We start from the raw sequence: 21,237 nt of genomic DNA, 5'->3' as shown, positions 1-21,237 counted from the left end.
GCGGTCTACACCACCTGTGGCCTCCGGCTCAAAGTTCAGTCCACCCACAAATCTCCGGGTGAGCCGATCCTTACACTTCCTCACCTGCTTCTTGCCGCCTTGAGGCCGGATACAATCGGCCGGAAGCAGGGACATCAAACGCGCTTGCGCTGAGTGACAAGCTCGCAGAGAGAACCTCTGTCTCCAGGCTGGGTACATCACCCAACACGAAGTTCATACACACTGCGCTTGCGCAAGACAGCCAGGCCTGGGCGGGGCGTGCTCTTCGGCCAGCTGGAGGGCTCCGCGCTTGCGCAGGTCCAGGGCGGCGGCTCAGGCTTCGGGTGGGCATCATCTGTTCCTTTCTGGTATTAGCCTAGAATTCAGCGGAGAAACGCGGCCGAGGTAGGTTTCTCGATGGACAGCTTAGACATCTCGATCGCAGGTGAGGCAGGGCATGCTAGGTAGAAGGCTTTCCCTGTTCGTGTCTCCAGCGCACCGAGGCCCCCGCCCTCTCTGGAGGCTTAGAGTGCTCTCTCGAAGGTTCTATTCCAGCCTGCCCCCCTTTCTCAGCAACGTCCGCCCTCTCCTCTCTCCTTTCGTGGTACCTCTCAAATTCCCCTGCGCACCTCCACTGGCTCCCAGAGCCACGCCCTTCCAGCACCACGCCCACCTGCCGGCTGTATCCCGAGCCACGCCCCCTATGCCTTTCTATTCTTTGCCTCTATGGCCTCAAAGGCTTGGCCTGGAGGACTCTCCAATTAATTCATTGTCTTTCTTCCTCCAGGCACCCTCCCAAGCTTTTCACTGAAAATATAATTGTAAATTATTTGTGACTCTAATTGTTGCGAAGTAAGTGTGAAGTCTAGATCTGGAAGCGCAACAGGCTTTTTAAACAAAGAATCGATGTAATTGAAATTGATCTTAGAGCCAGTAGGGTTACATTGCCTCTGAAAAAAATAGAATTAAAGAACAAGAAGGTGTCCCAGCATGTGGATTTCAGTTCTGTCGGTGGATTAGGTCAAGTTCTAGGCGAGTATTTGAGTTTAAGCTGTTAAGCGTTCCTAAAAAATTGATACTGATTTATTCTAAGTAAAAAGAGGCTTCGTAAATATCTCTTAAAAAAGGAGCCTTCAAAGGAATAAATGTGATACCTAGCATATTAAAGGAAGCACACAGTATTTGGAATCTTTAATTTTAAAAACCCTCAAATGAATTTTGATGATAAAACTCCGATCCTGTACCGTTCTTTATACATGCAGTGAAATGAGTTTGATGACCAAGCAGTGTAACACTTTGTCTTTTCTTTTCTTTTCTTTTCTTTTTTTTTTTTAGTTTTTCAAGACAGGGTTTCTCTGTGTAGCCCTGGCTGTTCTGGAACTCACTCTGTAGACCAGGCTAGCCTCAAACTCAGAAATTCTCCTGCCTCTGCCTCCCCAGTGCTAGGATTAAAGGCGTGCGCCACTCTGTAGACCAGCAGTGTAACACTTTGTGTTTCTCTCTCTTCTTTAGAGTAGACTTGGAAGAGAAAATGAAATAAAGCACCAGTTATGAGACATGGTCTTACTGAACTATGGAGACACCAGGCGAAGGTCCCTGCAGTGAGTCACAGGTCATCCCCGTTCTGGTATGTAAGAACCACCATGTAATGATTATACAGAGCAGCAGTACCAGCTCACAGCTGTGATGTCACTCTCTCCTTGTCTCTCAAGGTCCTGGCCAACAGGAGGATGCTTGAATTTAGAGAACGTTGAGGCAGGGGGATGTGCCTGATCATTAGGTTCCAGGCTGAGTGGTGTCTTGAACACTTCAGGGGACACTTTAGCATGCTTCAGACGCCACAGTTTGTACTTGTTCTTAGATGGTCTTAGCCTAGGACCAGGAAAATGCTTGGTACTCGAAGATCCGTGCTGGTGAGCTGTTTTTCGCCGTGGGTATGGATATACAGTTTGATTCGTGTTCCCAGAGAAAAGATCTCCTTCAATCTTAAGGACTACTGATTATGTACAGTTAATGAAATGTCTATTCAAATAAAAAGGCTTTTAAAAAAATCAAAGATTTTCATGTCTGTGCTGTGCTGTCAGCTTCAGCAAGTTTTTTTTTTTTTTCCTTTCAATAGCTTACCATCCCTTGGGTTTTAATTTATTTAATTATTTAACTGATTGATATAGAATCTTACTGTGTATCCCTGGCTGGCCTGGATCTGGTATGTAGACTAGACTGGTCTCAAATTCACTGAGATAAGCCTACCTCTGGCTCCTGAACACTGGAATTAAAAAGCCTCCATACCCAGCTACTGGGAATATATGTATTGGGTATTTATTTTTCAAGACAGGGTTTCTCTGTGTAGCCCTGGCTGTCCTGGAACTCACTCTGTAGACCATGCTGGCCTGGAACTCAGAAATCCTCCTGTCTCTGCCTCCCAAGTGCTGGGATTAAGGGCGTGTGCCACCACTGCCTGATGCGTATTGGGCATTTTTATATGTAGGAATTTTTTTTTTCATTTCGTTAATCATTTTCCATTTTCAGCTGCAAACTGTTTTAATTCTAAGAATGCCCAGTTTTTCTTTTGAGAAATGTAAATATTAAGACAACTACAAAATAATATTGTAGACACTCAGGATCTGCCACTCAGAGATGAAAACTCAATACTTTGTCGTAGTTAGTGTGCGCGCACACATACACACACACACACACACACACACACACACACACACACACAAATAATATTAACACCATAATCTGTTCTCAAACCCAGAACTGTTCCTTCCATTTCTAGAGGCACACAACTGCTTTGTGTTTGCTTATGCACCATCTGTACCTTTATGAACTTATAAGGGCCCCCCAGCCAGCCAGAACTAAGCAGTCCAGTCAAACAAAACGAAGGATCCCCTGAGCAACGTTTGAGTTTGCTGTGTGTGTTTTCTGAGGCTTGTGTCGGTGGTATTGCTGTTTCTGCCGCTATGAAATGTTACGTGGGCAGCTTAGCTACTCCTGGGTCCCCTGCATGGGCGCTCTCTGCGAGTATACAGTGTCTTGAGTTTTGTGTAGGGATGCTGTGGTCTCTAAACCACTGGGCAGCGGGATTACATCTCACTGTTAATCTTTCATTGGGAGCTCAGATGTAGTCCACATCCCCTCCCCCACCCCCACCCCACGGTGCTGTGGTGAGTACCTGTTGCCATTGCTGGTGTGTCAGGTTAAAGGCCCAGTGATGGCTCTGTGGAGCTTTGAGGGTGGAAGAAGGACCACATACTTTTGAGTTTCTTCCCGTGATCACCACCAGTCTTCAGTAGTGTCATAGATTAACACTTTAATTGTGGTCAGTTAGGCAGCTTAGAAATGCCCTCTTCTGGGGCTGGAGAGATGGCTCAGCAGTTAAGAGCACTGACTGCTCTTGCGAAGGTCCTGAGTTCAAATCCCAGCAACCACATGGTGGCTCACAACCATCCGTAATGAGATCTGATACCCTCTGGTGTGTCTGAAGACAGCTACAATGTACTTTCATATAATAATAAACAAATAAATCTTAAAAAAAAAAAAAAGAAAGAAATGCCCTCTTCTGCTTACCCCAGTGATGTGTGACTCTTAGAAGTGTCTCAGCCCCTACTAACTAATACTTAATTAATTAATTATTAATACTGGCCCCTACTAGGGAAGAGGTGCTATTCTAGGAATTTATATTTTCTTTTTCTTTCTTTCTTTTTTTTTGTGTGGGTGCAGTGAACTTTATTGATGGTATTCAAGAGAGTAGGGAGGGCTCCCTAAGCCCCTCCTGTTATTATGGGGGTCTGGGATGGAAATTGTGATGGAGATGCTCAGTGTTGGGGTAGGGACTCCTCAGCAACTGAGGGCCTCTCTCTTGTTCTCTGTCCTCGCTGGGGTGGGTGGTCCAGGGTTTCTTACTCCTCGGAGGCCATGGAGGCCATGAGGTCCACCACCCTGTTGCTGTAGCCATATTCATTGTCATACCAGGAAATGAGCTTTACAAAGTTGTCATTGAGAGCAATGCCAGCCCCAGCGTCAAAGGTAGAAAGGGTGGGAGTTGCTGTTGAAGTCACAGGAGACAACCTGTATATTTTCTTTTTTTTTTTCAGGGCCCATTTTACCTTGTTAAAGAGTCAGTTTGTTTTCTGTTTGGTTTCTTTTAAGATCGAATCTTATTTTTTTGACATCTTGACATGAAAGGGTGTATCACTGACTTCAAATATCTCTTCTCTTAACTTTTGAGCTTTAAAGATTAACTTTTCCTCGAAACACTGCTTTATCTGTGCCTCATCCATTTAAATGTTCTGTGTTTTCATTATTGATAAAATATATATTTTTTAATGCATCACCATGGAAACGAGAAAACATTGCCTCCCTTTTTGGAAGTATCTTGATTTCTAAATATTAGGGAATTAACTTTATTTTATTATTGTTGGTTTGTACACACACACGTGCACATGTATGGGCGCGCAAATGCCACGGCATATTCATAGAGGTCAAAGGACAATCTTTAGTACTTTATCCTTCAGTACTTTGCTTCCACGAGATCTGGGGATTGAACTCAGGTTGCCTGACCTGTGCAGGAGGCACTGCTGCAGGCTGGCCTCTGCAGGAAGCACTGTTGCATGCTGGGCCATTGTGCTGGCCCCACATGTAGGAGCTCCTACTCACTGTTGGATGACTGAGCTCTGGCTTGATCACACTTGGCTGGAGAATGTGACATGGGCTATAATTTTAGCCCTTGTGAAATTTGTGGCTGCCCGCTTTGTGGAATTGCTTGTTTTGGATGTAGTGCTCCATCCCTGTCACAAAGGTCAAATGGATTTTGATCATAAATCTTTTTTTTTTTTTTAAAGAATTGCCTATTTTTTTTAAAGATTTATTTATTTATTTTATGTATATGAGTACACACTACAGCTGTACAGATAGTTGTGAGCCTTCATCTGGTTTTTGGGAATTGACTTTTAGAACCTCTACTCGCTCTGTCCCTGCTGGCTCCTTCCCAAAGATTTACTTATTATTATATATAAGTACACTGTAGCTGTCTTCAGACACACCAGAAGAGGGTGTCAGATCTCATTATGGATGGTTGTGAGCCGCCATATGGTTGCTGGGAATTGAACTCAGGACCTTTGGAAGAGCAGTCAGTGCTCTTAACCACTGAGCCATCTCTCCAGCCACATCACAAATCTTTTTTATGAGTGTGTGTATATACACACATGTGTACTTGCACATATACATACATATGTGTGTGTTTATGGAGGCCAGAGGGACAAGTTTGGGTGTCATCCTCAGGAATAGCATCTATCTCCTTTGGTGCAGGGTCTCTCGTTGGCTCAGAGCTCAACAGTTATTCTTTACCTGCATGGCCAGAGATCTCCAGGAATCTTGATACCTCCAGTTCCTGAGCTCTGGGTGCCTGTCATTTTGATGTTGTTTATATTGCTTGTAGTTTCTGCCCTTGTGATGGGGTATTTTAGTTTATCCATGTTAGTGTTATGAGAGAGACAGTTTTTTAATATATTGCTATTTGTTTTCTGTTTGTTACAGTTCTTGCTTATACATTTTCCCATTTCTTCCCAGTATTGGGTTAATAAGACAATTGGTATAATTTATATGTTGCATTTACTGGTTTGCTAGCTCTACCTTTAAAGTCTTGCCTTGGTAGCTAACCAGAGAGTTGGCCTGCACATTCTTAATCTATTTTAGACTTTCTACTTCACAGCATAAAAGTATTTCTAGTTATTCTTATTTTCCAGTTTCAATTCATCATAGCATTAATTCACACGTGCTATGAACTCCAGGAGAGATGATCACTTCTGGCTTTACATAGAGCAAAGGGTATTTTCTTCGTTGTTGTTGTTTTTGGTTTTTTTTTATAATTTTTTTATTAATCATTCCATTCATTTACATCTCAAATGATATGCCTCTTCCCAGCTACCTCTCCACAAACTCTCCATCCCACATCCACTCTCTCTTCCTTCCCCTTTGCCTCTCTATGAAGGTATTCCCCCCACCCACCCTCTCCCACCCCACTGCTCCAGTATCCCTCTACGATGGGGCAATCAAACCTCCACAGGACCAAGGGCCACCCCTCCCACTGATATCACCCTAACCTTTTAAAAAATTTTATATATTTACTTAAATATCAGAGTGCTCTGTCTGCATGTACACCTGCATGGCATGCCAGAAGAGGGCATCAGATCCCATTATAGATGATCATGAATCACCATTTGGTTGCTAGGGATTGAGTTCAGAACCCGTGACAGTGTCCTTAACTGCTGAGCCACCCCTCCAGCCCATTTCTTGCATTCTTTGGTTCCACATAGGCTCAGTTTCTTCAGCCTCAACAACTCGTTCCTGTGGTTAGTAGCATGAATTTCTAGTGATACGCTATGGCAACCTTGGTGTGAATGGAAATACATTTTGGCGCGGGGACTCACACTGTAGCCTGGCCTGGAACCTCGAGTTCACACTGACCTGCCTGCCTCCTGTGTGCTGGGATTAAATTTGTCACATGGCCCAATTTTTACTTTAATTTCTGAAGATGATTGTTGGTGTGACTTCTTCTCCTTTGTCGCCTTGTTTTCTTGTTGTTTATGTTGGGATTGCTCTCTTGTTCTCCGCCTTTGAGACAAGGTCTCTTGATGAAGCGGGGGCTAAGCTGACAGCCGGGAAACTCCAGTAGCTGCTCTCTCCTCTCCCTGCGGTGCTGGGGTGTTATGGGGTTGAGGGGTGGGGGGAGGGAAGGGGAGAGGCAGGAAACCATACTGCTGGTTTCCGGACTCGGTAGAACCTGCACACTGAGCTATTTCTCCTGGCCTCCGCCTGACTCTGACTTTACAAATTCTAAACAAGTAAGTAGCAGAACAGTATATTCGGAAAGACGTTGGTTCGAGATCTCAGAGCAGATCTGTACTGCACAGGGGGTTCTTTCTATTCCACAGAGGTTAGATAGGGAAGCAAAATATAAGAAGGAGAGAATAAATGAATGGGTGTCTCATAGAGGGGCAGACTCAAACAACATAACAAAACCCAGAGAACAAAATAGCCCGATAGCGTGATGGTCGAAATATTGAAAGTAAGTACTCGTCTCCAGCACAAGCCGAAGCATGGGTGGAGACTGGGGTTGCCAAGTGTTGAGGCAAAGGGTACCTCATTGGTGGCAGAGTAGGCAATGGTGGGCCTTCAATTGGAAGATCATGATGTATCTTTGGGAAAGTTTTACCCATTGAGCCGGACAGTTTGTCCCCCAGAAATAAAGTCTTTGTATAAGGATACACACACCCACACACAAGCTTTTTGTGACATTTTATTTTATTTTATTTTAATATGGTGGTAGGAAACGATGTCAGGGGAAACTCAGAGCCTGACTGGCTGAAGAATCAAGCAGAATTCAGTAGTTTATGAAAACATTAGCATTTTCTTTAAGACTTATAAGAAAATTAAACTGTCAAAAGGGGGCGATGTAAAGTACCGTTCATCAAAAAAAAAAAAAAAAAAGCTATGTTGAAAGGGGGAAGGCTTCCTAGAAAAAGAGGAGAGAGGGAGAGAAAGTTGAAGGGAGAGACTGAGAAGAAGAGAATGGGTGGGCAGAGGACACGTGTGCTGTGGCAGCCTCAGTAGGTCTAGGGAGTTTGGTATAGTGGGTGGAGGGCAAGCCAAAGGCAGACTACAACCACACTAAGGCAAGATGCGTTACTGCAGTAGGAGAAATGCCAGGGGTACGAATGGGCACTTAGCAAACTTAAAATAGGACCAGTAAATGCTGAGAGAATCGTGAACGGCCACACTAAGGCAGGCAAGTGGAAATGCAGGACAGCAATTGTCACCCGGCAGAGAGGCACAGGTAAAGCGATCAGCGTCTGCTGTTCATGAGGGACACGGCTTCCTCGTACCTATACTCAGCAAGACAGGTCTCGGTCTCACTGAATCGTAGTACAGTCCTGGGAGCATCTGGTGGTGTCATGAACGCCATAGACGTGAAGGTCTTGGGCAGAGTGTGGTGGCACTCGTCACACTCCTGGCACTTTGGAGGCAAGGGCTGGCACTTGAGGTCAGCCTGGTCTACACCGTGAGCTTTAGGCCGCCCAGAATGACACGGCGAATGCCTGTCTCAAAATAACAAGAAGACTACCATCTCAAGAAGAGATGGTAGTCTTGACCAGCTCCACACTTTGGGAGTTCATCCGCAGGGATTTCTCAGGCACACGCAAGATGGTTTGTGTTCAAGAAGACGAATCATCCATAACAGGAGACACTGAGAGGAGTCTGTGTATTCAGACGGAAAAGAGCGGGCAAATAAGTTCAGATAGCTCATAGACTGGAGTATCACACAGGTACCAGCGATGTGATTCTGTGCATTGGTGTTTGCCTGCATATATATCTATGTGAAGTATGTCAGATCTCCTGGAGCTAGAGTTACAGACAGTTGTAACACGCCCATGTGGTGACCTCGGAAAGAGGAGCCAGCGCTCTTAACCGCTGAGTCGTCTCCCTGGCCGCGAAATGTGACGTTTTTGTTCTCCGTGATGGTACACCCACTCAGGCAAAGCTGCATCCTTGACTGATGCGGGAAAGAATGGTTGGATGAGTTAGAGTGAAGCCAAGGTAGTGCTTTTTCTGAGCACACATAGGGAGAGTACGCACGCTAGATAAAGCACGGGCGCCTTGAGAGATGTCTCAAGACGCCCTGGGCTTCTGAAATCACGTTTTTTTTTTTTTTAAATATTTATTTATTTATGTGAATACACTGTCTCTGTCTTCAGACACACCAGAAGAGGGCATCAGATCCCATTCCAGATGGTTGTGAGCCACCATGTCGTTGCTGGGAATTGAACTCAGGGCCTCTGGAAGAGCAGTGGGTTATATTGTTTAAAGTGATAACTTACAGGGAAGTTTAGAGAATAAGCCATTTAACAATTAAGTGGAGTTAAAAAAAAAAAAAAGACATGAGTTGCTTTACTAATTTTTTCTCAAAGAGTTCTTGTGACTGGAATGCGAGGTGGTGTTATGAGGTACCCACACTGCTTATAGTTAGGGCTGGCAGAAATGCATTAATACGGTAAAATGTAAAGGCATGACCATTCGGGTTCTAAGGAAGCATAATTTGCTGTTTTTAACATCATTGTTTGAGGTGTCTTGGAGAAGATAAACACTCTCTCTTAGGTAGTTTTGATTTTGTTAGTTGTATTGAAGTTACTGTTTTATTTTAATCTTTTATTGCGTGTATATGTTTTGCCTACGTGTATGTGTACTAACCACATGCATGCAGTGCCTGCAGAGGCTGGAAGATGTCAGATCTCTTTGGACTGGAGTTGCAGATGGTCGTGAGCTATCACCTGGGTGCTGGGGATTGAACTTGAATCCTCTAGAGAACAGCCAGGGCTCTTAGTCACCGAGCCATCTCTTCAGCCCCCAGTATGTCTTTAAGGCATGCTTACTCTGATAGATGGTGGCTATAGAGCACAGGCTCTTGATAAGTCTTTTTTATTTTTTTTTTGGTTTTTCGAGACAGGGTTTCTCTGTATAGCCCCGGCTGTCCTGGATCTCACTCTGTAGACCAGGCTGGCCTCGAACTCAGAAATCCGCCTGCCTCTGCCTCCCAAGCGCTGGGATTAAAGGCGTGCACCACCACTGCCCAGCGGCTTGCTAAATCTTAACAGCATAGGTCCTCACTGGGTTGCTTGAACTCTGTTTATATCAGTTTCTAGCACCTTCCATAGGCCCTTGCTATGTCTGCCTAGTGTCATTGTCCTTAGGCCTGAAGAGATCCCTAGAGTCCAACAAGCAGTGGTATCTTTGACACCAATTGAGTATCACTCTTGGGAAGTAAGCTGATAAAACGAAAGACCAGCACCCTGCTGGTCTTCTGTGCTTCTGTGGATATTCTTCTTCTTCTTCTGCTTCTGTGGATATTCTCTCTAAATCGCCCTGTCTTGGAGATACCAAGATAGACCGAAGGTGACAGCCCTAACTATGCTAGCGAAGGTGGCTTAGTTTGTTTGAATAACAAATGCTTGTCACATGGATGTCTGAAACAATCACTTGGTAGATAAAGAGAGAGAGACGTGTATACAGACAACCAAGCTCACAGTGTTGTCCTTCTGTCTGTCCTTGACGGTGGTAGGAGGAAGACCCTGTGGACTATGGCTGTGAGATGCCGCTCCTGCAGGACGGGGCCCAGCTACAGCTGCAGCTGCAACCCGAGGAGTTCGTGGCCATTGCAGACTACACGGCCACCGACGAGACACAGGTATCTGCGTTTGCTCCTCATACGGTGACTTACGAATTCCAAAAATACTTTACGGTGGAACTCATGATCACAAGATTAAGCAAGATCTGCGTATGACCGTTCACTTCTTAGCTTAACAGACTACCCCATCAGGGCATACAGGTGCCTGGAGGAAGATGGGGAGGCACCTCTCTGCTTGGAGAACTTGGTATAGAACCCCCCTGGACACAGAACAGCGGGGCTGTCAAACCATCAATATGTTCTTGAGTCTGGTAGGGACACGTCTGTAGAGTCGCCTAACTGAACCAGCCACACGTAGTGCCTGCCTTTCTTTTTAAGTATTAGGCAAGGGTTGGCAAGATAGCCCAGTGGGTTAAGGTGCTGGTTAACAGCCTGAGTCGGATCCCTGGAGCCTACATGGTAGAGGAAAAACACTCTGGCCTCAATACATATACTGTGGCAAATGCACGCACGCACACACACACACACACACAAGCACACATGCGTAATCGTAATTGTAAGAAAAGAATGTTAGTTGGGCTGTGTTCTTTCTGATGGTTGTCCCCACACAACATCTTTTACCTTGCTATTGCTTTATTATTATCATTTAATTCTTTGCAGGTTGTCGGTGCTCACCGAGGTCCTTGTGACTTGGTCACCAACAGTGGGGACTTACTACCCAGCTATTGGTGAGATGCCAGCCGACTGGACTTGCTGCAGCTGTAACTTCCCGTGTTTTTGGTGCCTGTCTTCCAGCTCAGCTTTTTGAGAGGAGAAAAAATTCTTATCCTGAGGCAGACCACGGCCGACTGGTGGTGGGGCGAGCGTGCAGGCTGCTGTGGCTACATCCCCGCAAACCACCTGGGGAAGCAGCTGGAGGAGTATGACCCGGAGGACACCTGGCAGGACGAGGAGTACTTCGACAGCTATGGGACGCTGGTATGGCTCTCCAGATCCTCTGTTCAGCTGGGGGAGGGGTGGGGGAGGGATGGGGATGGGCGTGGGGGTGGGGGTGCTTGAGGGGATGGGGCTCCTCCTAGGGTTCAGGGTGGAGATGCAGACCTTCCTGTGGACTCAGAGGCACCTGGGTCTTAGTAGGATATTCTGTTCTGTCACCATGAAGTGACCCGAGCTGTGGGTGACACTTGACTTGAGCGTGCGTGCGTGTGGTACCCCAGAGCTCTCTTGAGTGAACATAGGAATCTGAAATTCATGTGCCTCTCGTATATCTCTATATGGTTTTCTTTTCCTTAAAATAAGAACATTTGGGCTGGAGAGATGGCTCAGCGGTTAAGAGCACTGACTGCTCTGCCAGAGGTCCTGAGTTCAAATCCCAGCAACCACATGGTGGCTCACAACCATCTGTCATGGGATCTGATGCCCTCTTCTGGGTCAACGACAGTGTACTCACATAAAATGAATAAATAAATCTTTTTTTTTTAAAGAACATTTGAAAAAATTTAAAAACCTGTTTGGTGGACTGATTGATCTGTGGCTGTCATCTGCTGACTCTGGCTAAGTATTAGAGCAAGAAATTCCTAATTCTTCTCTCTCCTTTTTTTTTAAAAGTAGTATGTTTCATTTTAAAATTGAAGTAGGAAAGTTATATAATTTGACCAACCACAGTACCACTACCCATAGTCTTTTTATCCTCCTGCCGTGGAGCTCAGTAACCCTATGGCTCCAGGTACAACCTTGCTTAAAACGAGGTAGAGAGGAGCTGCTCGCAAGGTGAATGCTACAGATTCAAGGCCAGGTGGAGAAAGAAGGAGCTGGACCGTTGCCTCCGTCCCTGTTCTAGTGCTGTGAGGAGACACCATGACAAAGGAAAGCATCTAATGGGGGCTTGCCTGGACACGCTTTATGTCAAGATTAAATCCAAAAACCACCAGTGTGTGTATATGATTAAAGCTTTTAGTCCGTGGGCTGGAGAGATGGCTCAGCAGATAAGAGCACTGGCTGTTCTTCCAGAACACCCAAGTTTGATTCACAGTATCTACAAGGTGGTTTACACCATCTGCCATTCCAGTTCCAGTGACCCTGACACCCTATTCTGGCCTCCATGGGTACCAGGCTCAGGCATGCATGCAGGCACAACACCCACAAATGTAAAATAATATAAATTAAGAAAAAACATCCCTTCCCTAAACAAAATGAAACATGACAGCTTTTAGTCCCTTCAGGAAAGAAGGACAAAGACAGCTTTTCACACACCTCGGTGGCTGCTCAGATTCCCTCAGCAGCACAGTGTGAGGATGCTCTTGTTAGAACAGCTAGGATTCTGTGCTCAACTATGAAAACCTCATGTGGAACTTACCTGCTGTTAAGACATTTTAGCCGGGCAGTGGTGGTGCACATCTTTAATCCCAGCACTTGGGAGGCAGAGGCAGGTGGATTTCTGAGTTTGAGGCCAGCCTGGTCTATAGAGTGAGTTCCAGGACAGCCAGGGCTACACAGAAAAACCCGGTCTCAGAGAGAGAGAGAGAGAGAGAGAGAGAGAGAGAGAGAGAGAGAGAGAGAGAGAGAGCTGGTCTCTCAGGAGTGGTGACACACCTAAGATCACAGGCTCACAGGAGGGCAAGCTACAGTCAGAGACAGCAAGACCAGCTAACACCAGGGATAACCAGATGGCGAAAGGCAAAGGAACATAAATCAAGGCTACTTGGCATGGTGGCTCACAACCATACGTAATGAGATCTGGCGCCCTCTTCTGGCGTCCAAAGACAGCTGCAGTGTGCCAGGCAGTGGAAGCGCACGCCTTTAATCCCAGCACTTGGGAGGCAGAGGCAGGTGGATATCTGAGTTCAAGGCCAGCCTGATCTACAGAGTGAGTTCGAGGACAGCCAGGACTATACAGGGAAACCCTGTCTTGAAAAACAAACAAACAAACAAACAAAAAGCATCCCACAGTGCATTTCAAGGGTTTCTTCCTAGAGTCTCCTGTCCATTCTCTTAAAATTCGCAGCTCTGACCACAGCTCTGTCAGGTCCAATCTTTAGCATTCTTGTAGTGTTAGGTGTTGGCGGTGTTGTAGTTATTATCGTCTTGTGCTTTTTCTCCATGGCAAACATGGTACCATGTGGGTGGGTATGCGATTAGAAAGAAGCAATGGCGCTCACATTGGCCTCCTCTTCCCTGTGCTTACAGATCTTGTTCTCTGTTGCAGTTTTAAGATGTTTCTTGTGTGGGGTGTGTTCATCCTTAGTTACGTCTGGTTCACTGTCACTGTTGGGCGATGGTCTTCATGACCGTCTACTGTCCTGTCCACCTTGGTCAAGATGGTGAAGGGAAGGCCTTAGAACCTCTAGCTACACTGCTTCTTCTTCTTCCTTTGGTCGATCTGCATGTCTCGAAGTTCTGTTGTTATGTCCAGAAGTATTTAAAACTTGATGCCCGTTTGATGAATGGGCTCCCATGTGGGTGTGTACCAACCTCCGTGTTCTTGGGACATCCTTTGGTCTGAAGTGCCCTGTGTGATGTCATTGCAGACCCCACGGCAGCTCCACCTGAGCACATCACATTCCCTCTCCATCTTCTCCTTTCTAGCCCAGTCTGTATATTTAAAGCAAGTTGCTCGTAGGCAGGATATCAGGTTTTGACTTTTTTTAAATCCATACCAGGCAGCCTCCCGAGGGAGGATAGACTTTGTTTTCATTTTGGGGTCATGCCATTGGGAGCAGCCGTGGGGACTCCTCCAAAGGCCAAATGACCTACCGTTTGTGTTGGTGCCACGTGAGCATCATCTGGGCGACACCTGGGAGGCAACATCTGCAGTTCTGTGTGCATCCCGTAGCTTGTCTCCCTCCAGTGGTACCTCAAGGTTGCTTTTAGGGTTTGAGTGTGTTATGGTAGAGCAGCCTTGCCTGCAGCCCATGGTTCTGCCAGCCCCCGAAGGGGCCTTTCTCTGTTTCTCTGAGATCAGATGTTTTCTCACCTTGAAGTGTAGTAGGGTTGTCCAGAGCATTGGTGTCCTACCCCCAACCCCATTATAGTCTTGCAAGGAATGGAGCACTAAGTTTTTGGGGAAGACCCTGCTGCCTCCCTGACACCTGCTGCAGGATGTCCAGGGTTTGCTCTTGATGGATACCTGGTGAGGATGCAGAGTCCTTCTCTTCTGCATGGTCCACATCAATTTACTGCTCATCCGACTGACTTGGGGAAGAGTGTGTTGAAGGTAGAGAGGTAATCCTGGACTGATCTGGGGCAGTTCCAGAAGCCCCCCTTCCTTCCATTGCCCGCTGTCCCTTTTATCTCAGGGCGTATTTGATCTTTTGGTCTTATAAGCCCACGGGTTGCTAATGATGTTAGGATGGGTGCATAAGAAGCGTTCCCTGTTGTCTGCGGTTCAAGGAGACAGGCCCTTGCAGTGACTCTCGATGTGCCGGTTTTAGAAACTTCACTTGGAAATGTTGGCTGACCAGCCTCGGACAACCAAGTACCACAGCGTCATCCTGCAGAACAAGGAGTCCCTGAAGGACAAGGTCATCCTGGACGTGGGCTGCGGCACCGGCATCATCAGCCTCTTCTGCGCACACCACGCCCGGCCCAAGGCGGTAAGCGTGTCTGCCGGCATCTGTGCCCAGCTGTGGGCCAGCGCGGCAGCTGGCTGGACAGGCGGCCATCAGGCGGTTTGCTTTCCCCTCCCGGGAGGGAAGTAGGCCACTGGGCCATCTGTGGCTGAGACGGTGACCTACTGTACGGGCTGTCAACAATTTAAATGGAACAGAACACAGCATCCGTGACAGAGATTCTGTCAGCGGGACACTTGTGAGATGCTAGGTTAGCACACTATAGTTTTAGGTGGGTGCATAGGACTGCTCTGGGCCACACGTAGTTGACCTGCCTGGTGCAGGCCCTTGGCTCCCTGGATGTAGGCCTTTCCCTCCTCCCTTATATGGCGAGTCTGTGCTGAGCTGTGCCAAGGTCTCCTGACAGCCTGACAAGGTAGCCAGGAAGCCAGTTAACAGGGCAGTCAGTGCTGACTGTACCCAGACACTGCCAGCGAGAAGCAACATCCACGTACTCTCTTCCAGTTTTCCCTTGGGCATCTGTATAGCTGTCCCCAGAACGTAGACATACTCACTGTCTGTCTTGGGATTGTTATTGCTGTGACAAATCACTATGACCAAAAAGGCTGGAGTTATCACAGAGAAGGGAGCTTCAGTTGGGGAAATGCCTCCATGAGATCCAGCTGTGGGGCATTTTCTCAATTAGTGATCAAGAGGGGAGGGCCCCTTGTGGGTGGTACCATCTCTGGGCTGGTAGTCCTGGGTTCTTATAAGAGAGCACGCTGAGCAAGCAGGGGGGAAGCAAGCCAGTAAGGAACATCCCTCCATGGCCTCTGCATCAGCTCCTGCTTCCTGACCTGCTTGAGTTCCCATCCTAACTTCCTTTGGTGATAAACAGCAGTGTGGAAGTATAAGCTGAATAAACCCTTTCCTCCCCAACTTGCTTCTTGGTCATGATGTTTTGTGCAGGAATAGAAACCCTGATAGAAACCCTGACTAAGACACTGTTCATCACCAAAGGAAGTCAGGACGGGAACTCAAGCAGGTCAGGAACCTGGAGGCAGGAGCCGATGCAGAGGCCATGGAGGGATGCTGCTTACTGGCTTGCTTCCCCTGGCTTGCTCAGCTTGCTTTCTTATAGAACCCAAGACTTCCAGCCCAGGGGTGGCACCACCCACAAAGGGGCTGGGCCTTTCCCCACTGATCACTGAGAAAATGGCTTACAGCTGGATCTCACGGAGGCATCCCCTCGACGGTGGCTCCTTTTTCTCTCATGACTCTAGCTTGTGTCAAGTTGACACACAAAACCAGCCAGTACATTGTTCTTTATCGTCCTGGGCACTTGTTTTGTGGCTTCAGGATGTATGTGGCATATATGGGAGCCCACCTAGCAGAGCGGAGGTCCTGGCTGCCCGTAGATTACTCAGGTTGAAGGAAGAGTAATCCTTGGTACTTTCTCCAGTATCCCATCTAGACTACAGGAGCGCTGATGGCTTGACCTGCCACAGGCCTCCATTCACATCCCAGTCCCCTGCCACCACTGGTCCAGGACTGGTTGTGATTTGGGAGAAGAGAGGTCCCAGGCCTGGGTGTGTAGGGGGGATCTGGTCATGTGCTAATGGGCGCCCTTTCCACTGCAGGTGTACGCAGTGGAAGCCAGTGACATGGCCCAGCACACCGGCCAGCTGGTCCTGCAGAACGGCTTTGCTGACACAATCACTGTGTTCCAGCAGAAGGTGGAGGACGTAGTGCTGCCTGAGAAGGTGGACGTGCTGGTGTCTGAGTGGATGGGGACCTGCCTGCTGGTAATGTCTCAGCCTGTGGCAGTCTGGGGGGTGTGGGTGTGGGTGGTGTGTGGGTGTGAGTGGTGTGTGGGTGTTGGTGGTGTGTGGGTGGTGGCAGGGTCTCATTTCTTCTGAACCAAGCACACTGGGCCCATCTGAGTAATCTTTAAAAATTGTGATTCATGCCAGGCGGTGGTGGTGTACGCCTTTAATCCCAGCGTTTGGGAGGCAGGGGCAGGTGGATTTCTGAGTTCGAGGCCAGCCTGGTCTACAGAGTGAGTTCCAGGACAGCCAGGGCTACACAGAGAAACCCTGTCTCAAAAAAAATAAAATAAAATAAAATAAAAATAATTGTTGTAAGGGCTGAAGAGATGGCTCAGCTGGTAAGAGCACTGACTGCTCTTCCGAAGGTCCTGAATTCAAATCCCAGCAACCACATGGTGGCTTACAACCACCTGTAATGAGATCTGACTCCCTCTTCTGGTGTGTCTGAAGACACAGTGTACTTATATATAATGATAAATAAATCTTTAAAAAAAAATAAAAACAAAACAAAAACAAAAGCAAAAAAAAACAAAACAAAAAAAATTGTGATTCATTAGGACTTCTTTTTTTCTTTTCTGAATGGAGGTGTTTTTTTAGTTTATTGCACGATCCCGGCTCAGTGTCGGGAATCTTTAACCAATTAAAAAGAACAACAACAGCCACACACGAATGAGTGTGACATTCTCAGAGCTCTCCAGATCATCTGTTCTTTCCTGGGGAGTCTGCAGACCTCTGGGGCTCGTTCCTCAGTCAGCAGCATTTCCACCTTCATAGCTCCCTCCCCTTGCTCTTAGGCTACAATCTCGCTCTCATTGGGATTGGGAGGGAGGTGGGGAGGGGAGAGGAGGAGCCTCGGAGGTCCTGAGAAGTGGAGGCTAGTTCCCTACCCATGCTTGATCCAAAAACCTGGGACCCCCGTCTCCAGTACCTGCCTGGAGGCTGTGCTGGGAACCTGACCTACTAGTAGGGTCTAAGGAGTGTTGCTTTATTGATTAGGAGATGTCAGGAGGCAGGGTCTCCGGTGGGGTGTGAGGAGGACACTAAGCCTTGTGGTCGGTCAGGTAGAGAGAGGAAGGTGTGTTGGGGTCAGCCTGTGTGTTAGTTAGATGGGGCATCTCTAGAGGTTTGGTAGGAAATGGAAACTGCTTTCTCAGGGCAGCAGGACAGCAGCTGGAGGCCCATGGGTTTGCCAGCTCCAGGTAGCAGCCATGTCTAAGGGAGTGTTGGGGCAGTGGGTATGATTCCTTAAGACAGAATAAGTCAGCCGGGCGGTGGTGGCGAATGCCTTTAATTCCAGCACTTGGACCTGAATAATACAGATGTAGAGGCTCACAGCCATCCATTGAACTGAGTACAGGGTCCCCAATGAAGGAGTTAGAGAAAGGACCCAAGGAGCTGAAGGGTTTGCAGCCCCTTAGGATGAACAACATTATGAACTAACTAGTACCCTCAGAGCTCCCAGGGACTCAACTACCAACCAAGGACTATACATGGTGGGAATGATTGTTCTGACAGCATGTGTATAGTAGAGGATTGCAAAGTCAATCATCAATGGGAGGAGAGGACCTCGGCCCTGTGAAGATTCTGTGCCCCAGTGTAGGGGAATGCCAGGGCCAATAAGTGGGAGAGGGTGGGATGGCAAGCATGGGGAGGGAGGAGGCAACAGGGGTTTGTTCTTGTTTTTGTTTGTGTGTTTGTTTGTTTGTTTGTTTTTTGGAGGGGAAACTGGGAAAGGAGAAATCATATGACATGTAAATAAAGAAAATATCTAATAAAAAAAAAAAAGAAAGAAGAAGAATTTAAAGAATAAGGAAAAAGCAAGAGCATGTGAGATTTTATGGAAACAAAAAATCCCAGCACTTGGGAGGCAGAGGCAGGCTGATTTCTGAGTTCGAGTCCAGCCTGGTCTACAGAGTGAGTTCCAGGATAGCCAAGGCTACACAGAGAAACCCTGTCTCGAAAAATACCAACCAAACAAAAAGAATAAGACAGGATATGTCAAGTTGTAAAAAGCAAACAAACAAATAAACAAGCAAACTTAAAAAAAAAAAACCTTTAAACAAGGGTCTAGAAAATGGCTCAGCTGGTAAAGGTTCCTGCCACCAAGCTTGAGGACCTAAGTTCAATCCCTGGAAACCACATGCTCGAAGGAGAGAACCAGCCCTCAAGCTACCCCTCTGCCTGCATCCACACGCAAATGTATACATTAATTTAGTCCAGTTAATCATTTGGATATATCATACAGAAATTGACATAAGTAGGAATTTGTATTCGGAAACGTTCCTGACAGCTGGGTGTGGTACATACGTCTATAATCATAACCCATGGGGCCTAGAAGCAGGCAGATTATAATTTGAGGCTAGATTTGGGCAATGTTCACCAAAAAAATGTTCAAATGAAAAAAGTTAGAAATAGGAGAAACAGTTATGACAACCCATTTTAAGCCAGGCAGTGGTGGTGCACGTCTTTAATCCCAGCACTTGGGAGGCAGAGGCAGGCGGATTTCTGAGTTCGAGGCCAGCCTGGTCTACAGAGTGAGTACAGGAGAGCCAATGCAGCACATAGAAACCCTGTCTCGAAAAACCAAAACTAAGAAATTATGTGTGTGTGTGTGTGTTTGTGTGTGTGTATATAATAATTTTTTTTTACAAAGCTGAGTAACATGATTTTGAAAAGACAGATGGTGTACACCATGCATTTGCCTTTGCTTACCTGAAATGTATGTGGCAGTGGCCCGACTGGGCAGACGTCATCCAGGGAGCCCCCCAGTTGTCCTTCCCTCTGTAGCTGCAGGTGTGCCTGAGGGCAGATGCTGAGGAAGGTTAACCCTGGATGGAGCTAACGAAGCTCTGAGCTAGCCCTTATTGAGCATTCTCGTTTGAGGCCCCTCAGGTCATAGAGATTCAGCAACTTAGGTGACACGGACCCTGCTCCTCTGAAAGTCACCATCTCCCATGGTTCACCAAGATGCAATAGATAACCTAAATGGGCCCACACCAGTGCAAGCTGTGATCACACAGCCCCCACCCCCTGTACACACAACTCTACGAGTTCTGGTCATAATTAACCCAAACTACAAACAACTCATGTTGTTGAACGGATGTGCCAACAAATCCATACAAGCGAGCCAGCCACAGCGCGTGCTCCTGTGGAGAGCCCCAGTCACCTACACTGAAGGAAGGAGACCAATCTCAAAAGGCTGTTCCTCACCGTGGGACTCCATTCAGTTGATGAAGAGTGTCCTGAATGTCAGGGCAGGAGGTGTGGCCGGCCACCAGTAGATGTGTCAACAGAGCCGCTGCTCGTGCTGACTTGTCTGTTAGGGACATATCACATGGGTACCCAAGTTCATGTAGATCATATACCATGTCAGGGCAGTTCTATCTGAAAACAGAAAGTAAAATGTAAAGATCGTCGTATCTCTGTTTCGTATGCGTGCACATATTTGTGAATGCATGCGGAGCCGTACTTGAAAATAATCCAGTTCCTTCGGGGGCTGGGCTTTCTTGTGGTTTTTAAATTGTGTTTCCTTTTCTAGATTCTATAAATTCTTACATCTTTAGTTTGTTGTAAAACCTGGGTAGATTACTCAGAAAGCGAAGCTGGCTGCTGCTTCCTCTCCGTGACAGCAGAAGGCGGAGGGACCTCTGGTGTTAGCCTTCAGCCCCTGCCTTGACTCTCATTCCTGAGCTTGAATTAAGTTTAGGTACAAAAGGAAGCCTGGCCCAGTTTGTGTTGGTCCTACTGTGTCCTAAAGATGGCAGACTTCACTGATGGACTTCCTGTGGTCCTGACCAGGGGTGGATATGAAGGTCAGGATAGGGAGGGGAGACGAAGCACCTGTTCTAAGGGACCCACAGTTATGCGCTTGACCAGAGAGTTATGAAAACACCGGGAACGCTACAGACGGATCTCATCCTGTTTGCGCCTGGCAGGGATAGGCACTTTAAAATCTGGGGCAAGTGTGAGAATGTCTGTCAGTTGTAAGCTCCCCTTGGATGTCAGTTCAGCGGGAAATGACCTGAGCCCTGCTCAGGCTATCATGCACATGTAACATCTTCACAAGCGTGTAGAACGAACCTCAGGTTCTCCCATCCCGGCTGGGATGGTTTCAGGGTAAGACTGAAACTCCAGGATGGGCTGTGGCATTCTGGCTGTGGTGTGCGAGACCTCGGTGACACACCTGGCATCTCTTCTCCCCGTGCAGTTTGAGTTCATGATCGAGTCCATCCTGTATGCCCGGGACGCGTGGTTAAAGGAGGATGGCATCATCTGGCCCACCACGGCCGCCCTGCATCTGGTGCCCTGCAGCGCTGAGAAGGACTACCACAGCAAGGTGCTCTTCTGGGACAACGCGTACGAGTTCAACCTCAGTGCACTCAAGTAGGTGTGCGTGGCCACTCACAGGGTTGATCGCTTGCACAGGCGACTGCTGTAACCGCTTGCAGGGTTGAGCACTGTATAGATGTGCATGACTGCTTACAGGGGTGACCACTGTGGAGGTGTGCGCATGACTGCTTGCAGGGGTGACCACTGTGTAGGTGTGTGCATGACGGCTTGCAGGGTCGGTCATTGTGCAGGCAGTTGATGAAGGTCTCGATGTGTCTGAGAAACATAGGTGGTCCCGTCAATCTTTACTCTGTGGAAGACCCAGTTTTCCCTCCTTTATGAACGACACACCTTACATATCCCCCCCCCC

The 21,237-nt window shown here is 47.3% G+C and overlaps 1 protein-coding gene across 1 annotated transcript in view; it reads left to right on the top strand.

Annotated features, from left to right (window-relative positions):
* Positions 1–265: 265 nt before the first annotated feature.
* Prmt2 (protein arginine methyltransferase 2) overlaps positions 266–21,237 on the top strand; it is a 30,860-nt gene continuing 9,888 nt past the window's right edge. The window contains exons 1-7 of the mRNA XM_031347755.1: positions 266–384; positions 1,492–1,606; positions 10,097–10,222; positions 10,958–11,140; positions 14,593–14,754; positions 16,350–16,514; positions 20,746–20,921. Of these exons, the coding sequence (XP_031203615.1) occupies positions 1,553–1,606; positions 10,097–10,222; positions 10,958–11,140; positions 14,593–14,754; positions 16,350–16,514; positions 20,746–20,921 (866 nt within the window). The 5' untranslated portion in view covers positions 266–384; positions 1,492–1,552. The remainder of the gene's footprint in view (positions 385–1,491; positions 1,607–10,096; positions 10,223–10,957; positions 11,141–14,592; positions 14,755–16,349; positions 16,515–20,745; positions 20,922–21,237) is intronic.

Source organism: Mastomys coucha, unplaced genomic scaffold, assembly GCF_008632895.1.
Source record: "Mastomys coucha isolate ucsf_1 unplaced genomic scaffold, UCSF_Mcou_1 pScaffold3, whole genome shotgun sequence".
NCBI lineage: Eukaryota > Metazoa > Chordata > Mammalia > Rodentia > Muridae > Mastomys > Mastomys coucha.
This window is presented reverse-complemented; position numbering and strand designations above follow the sequence as displayed.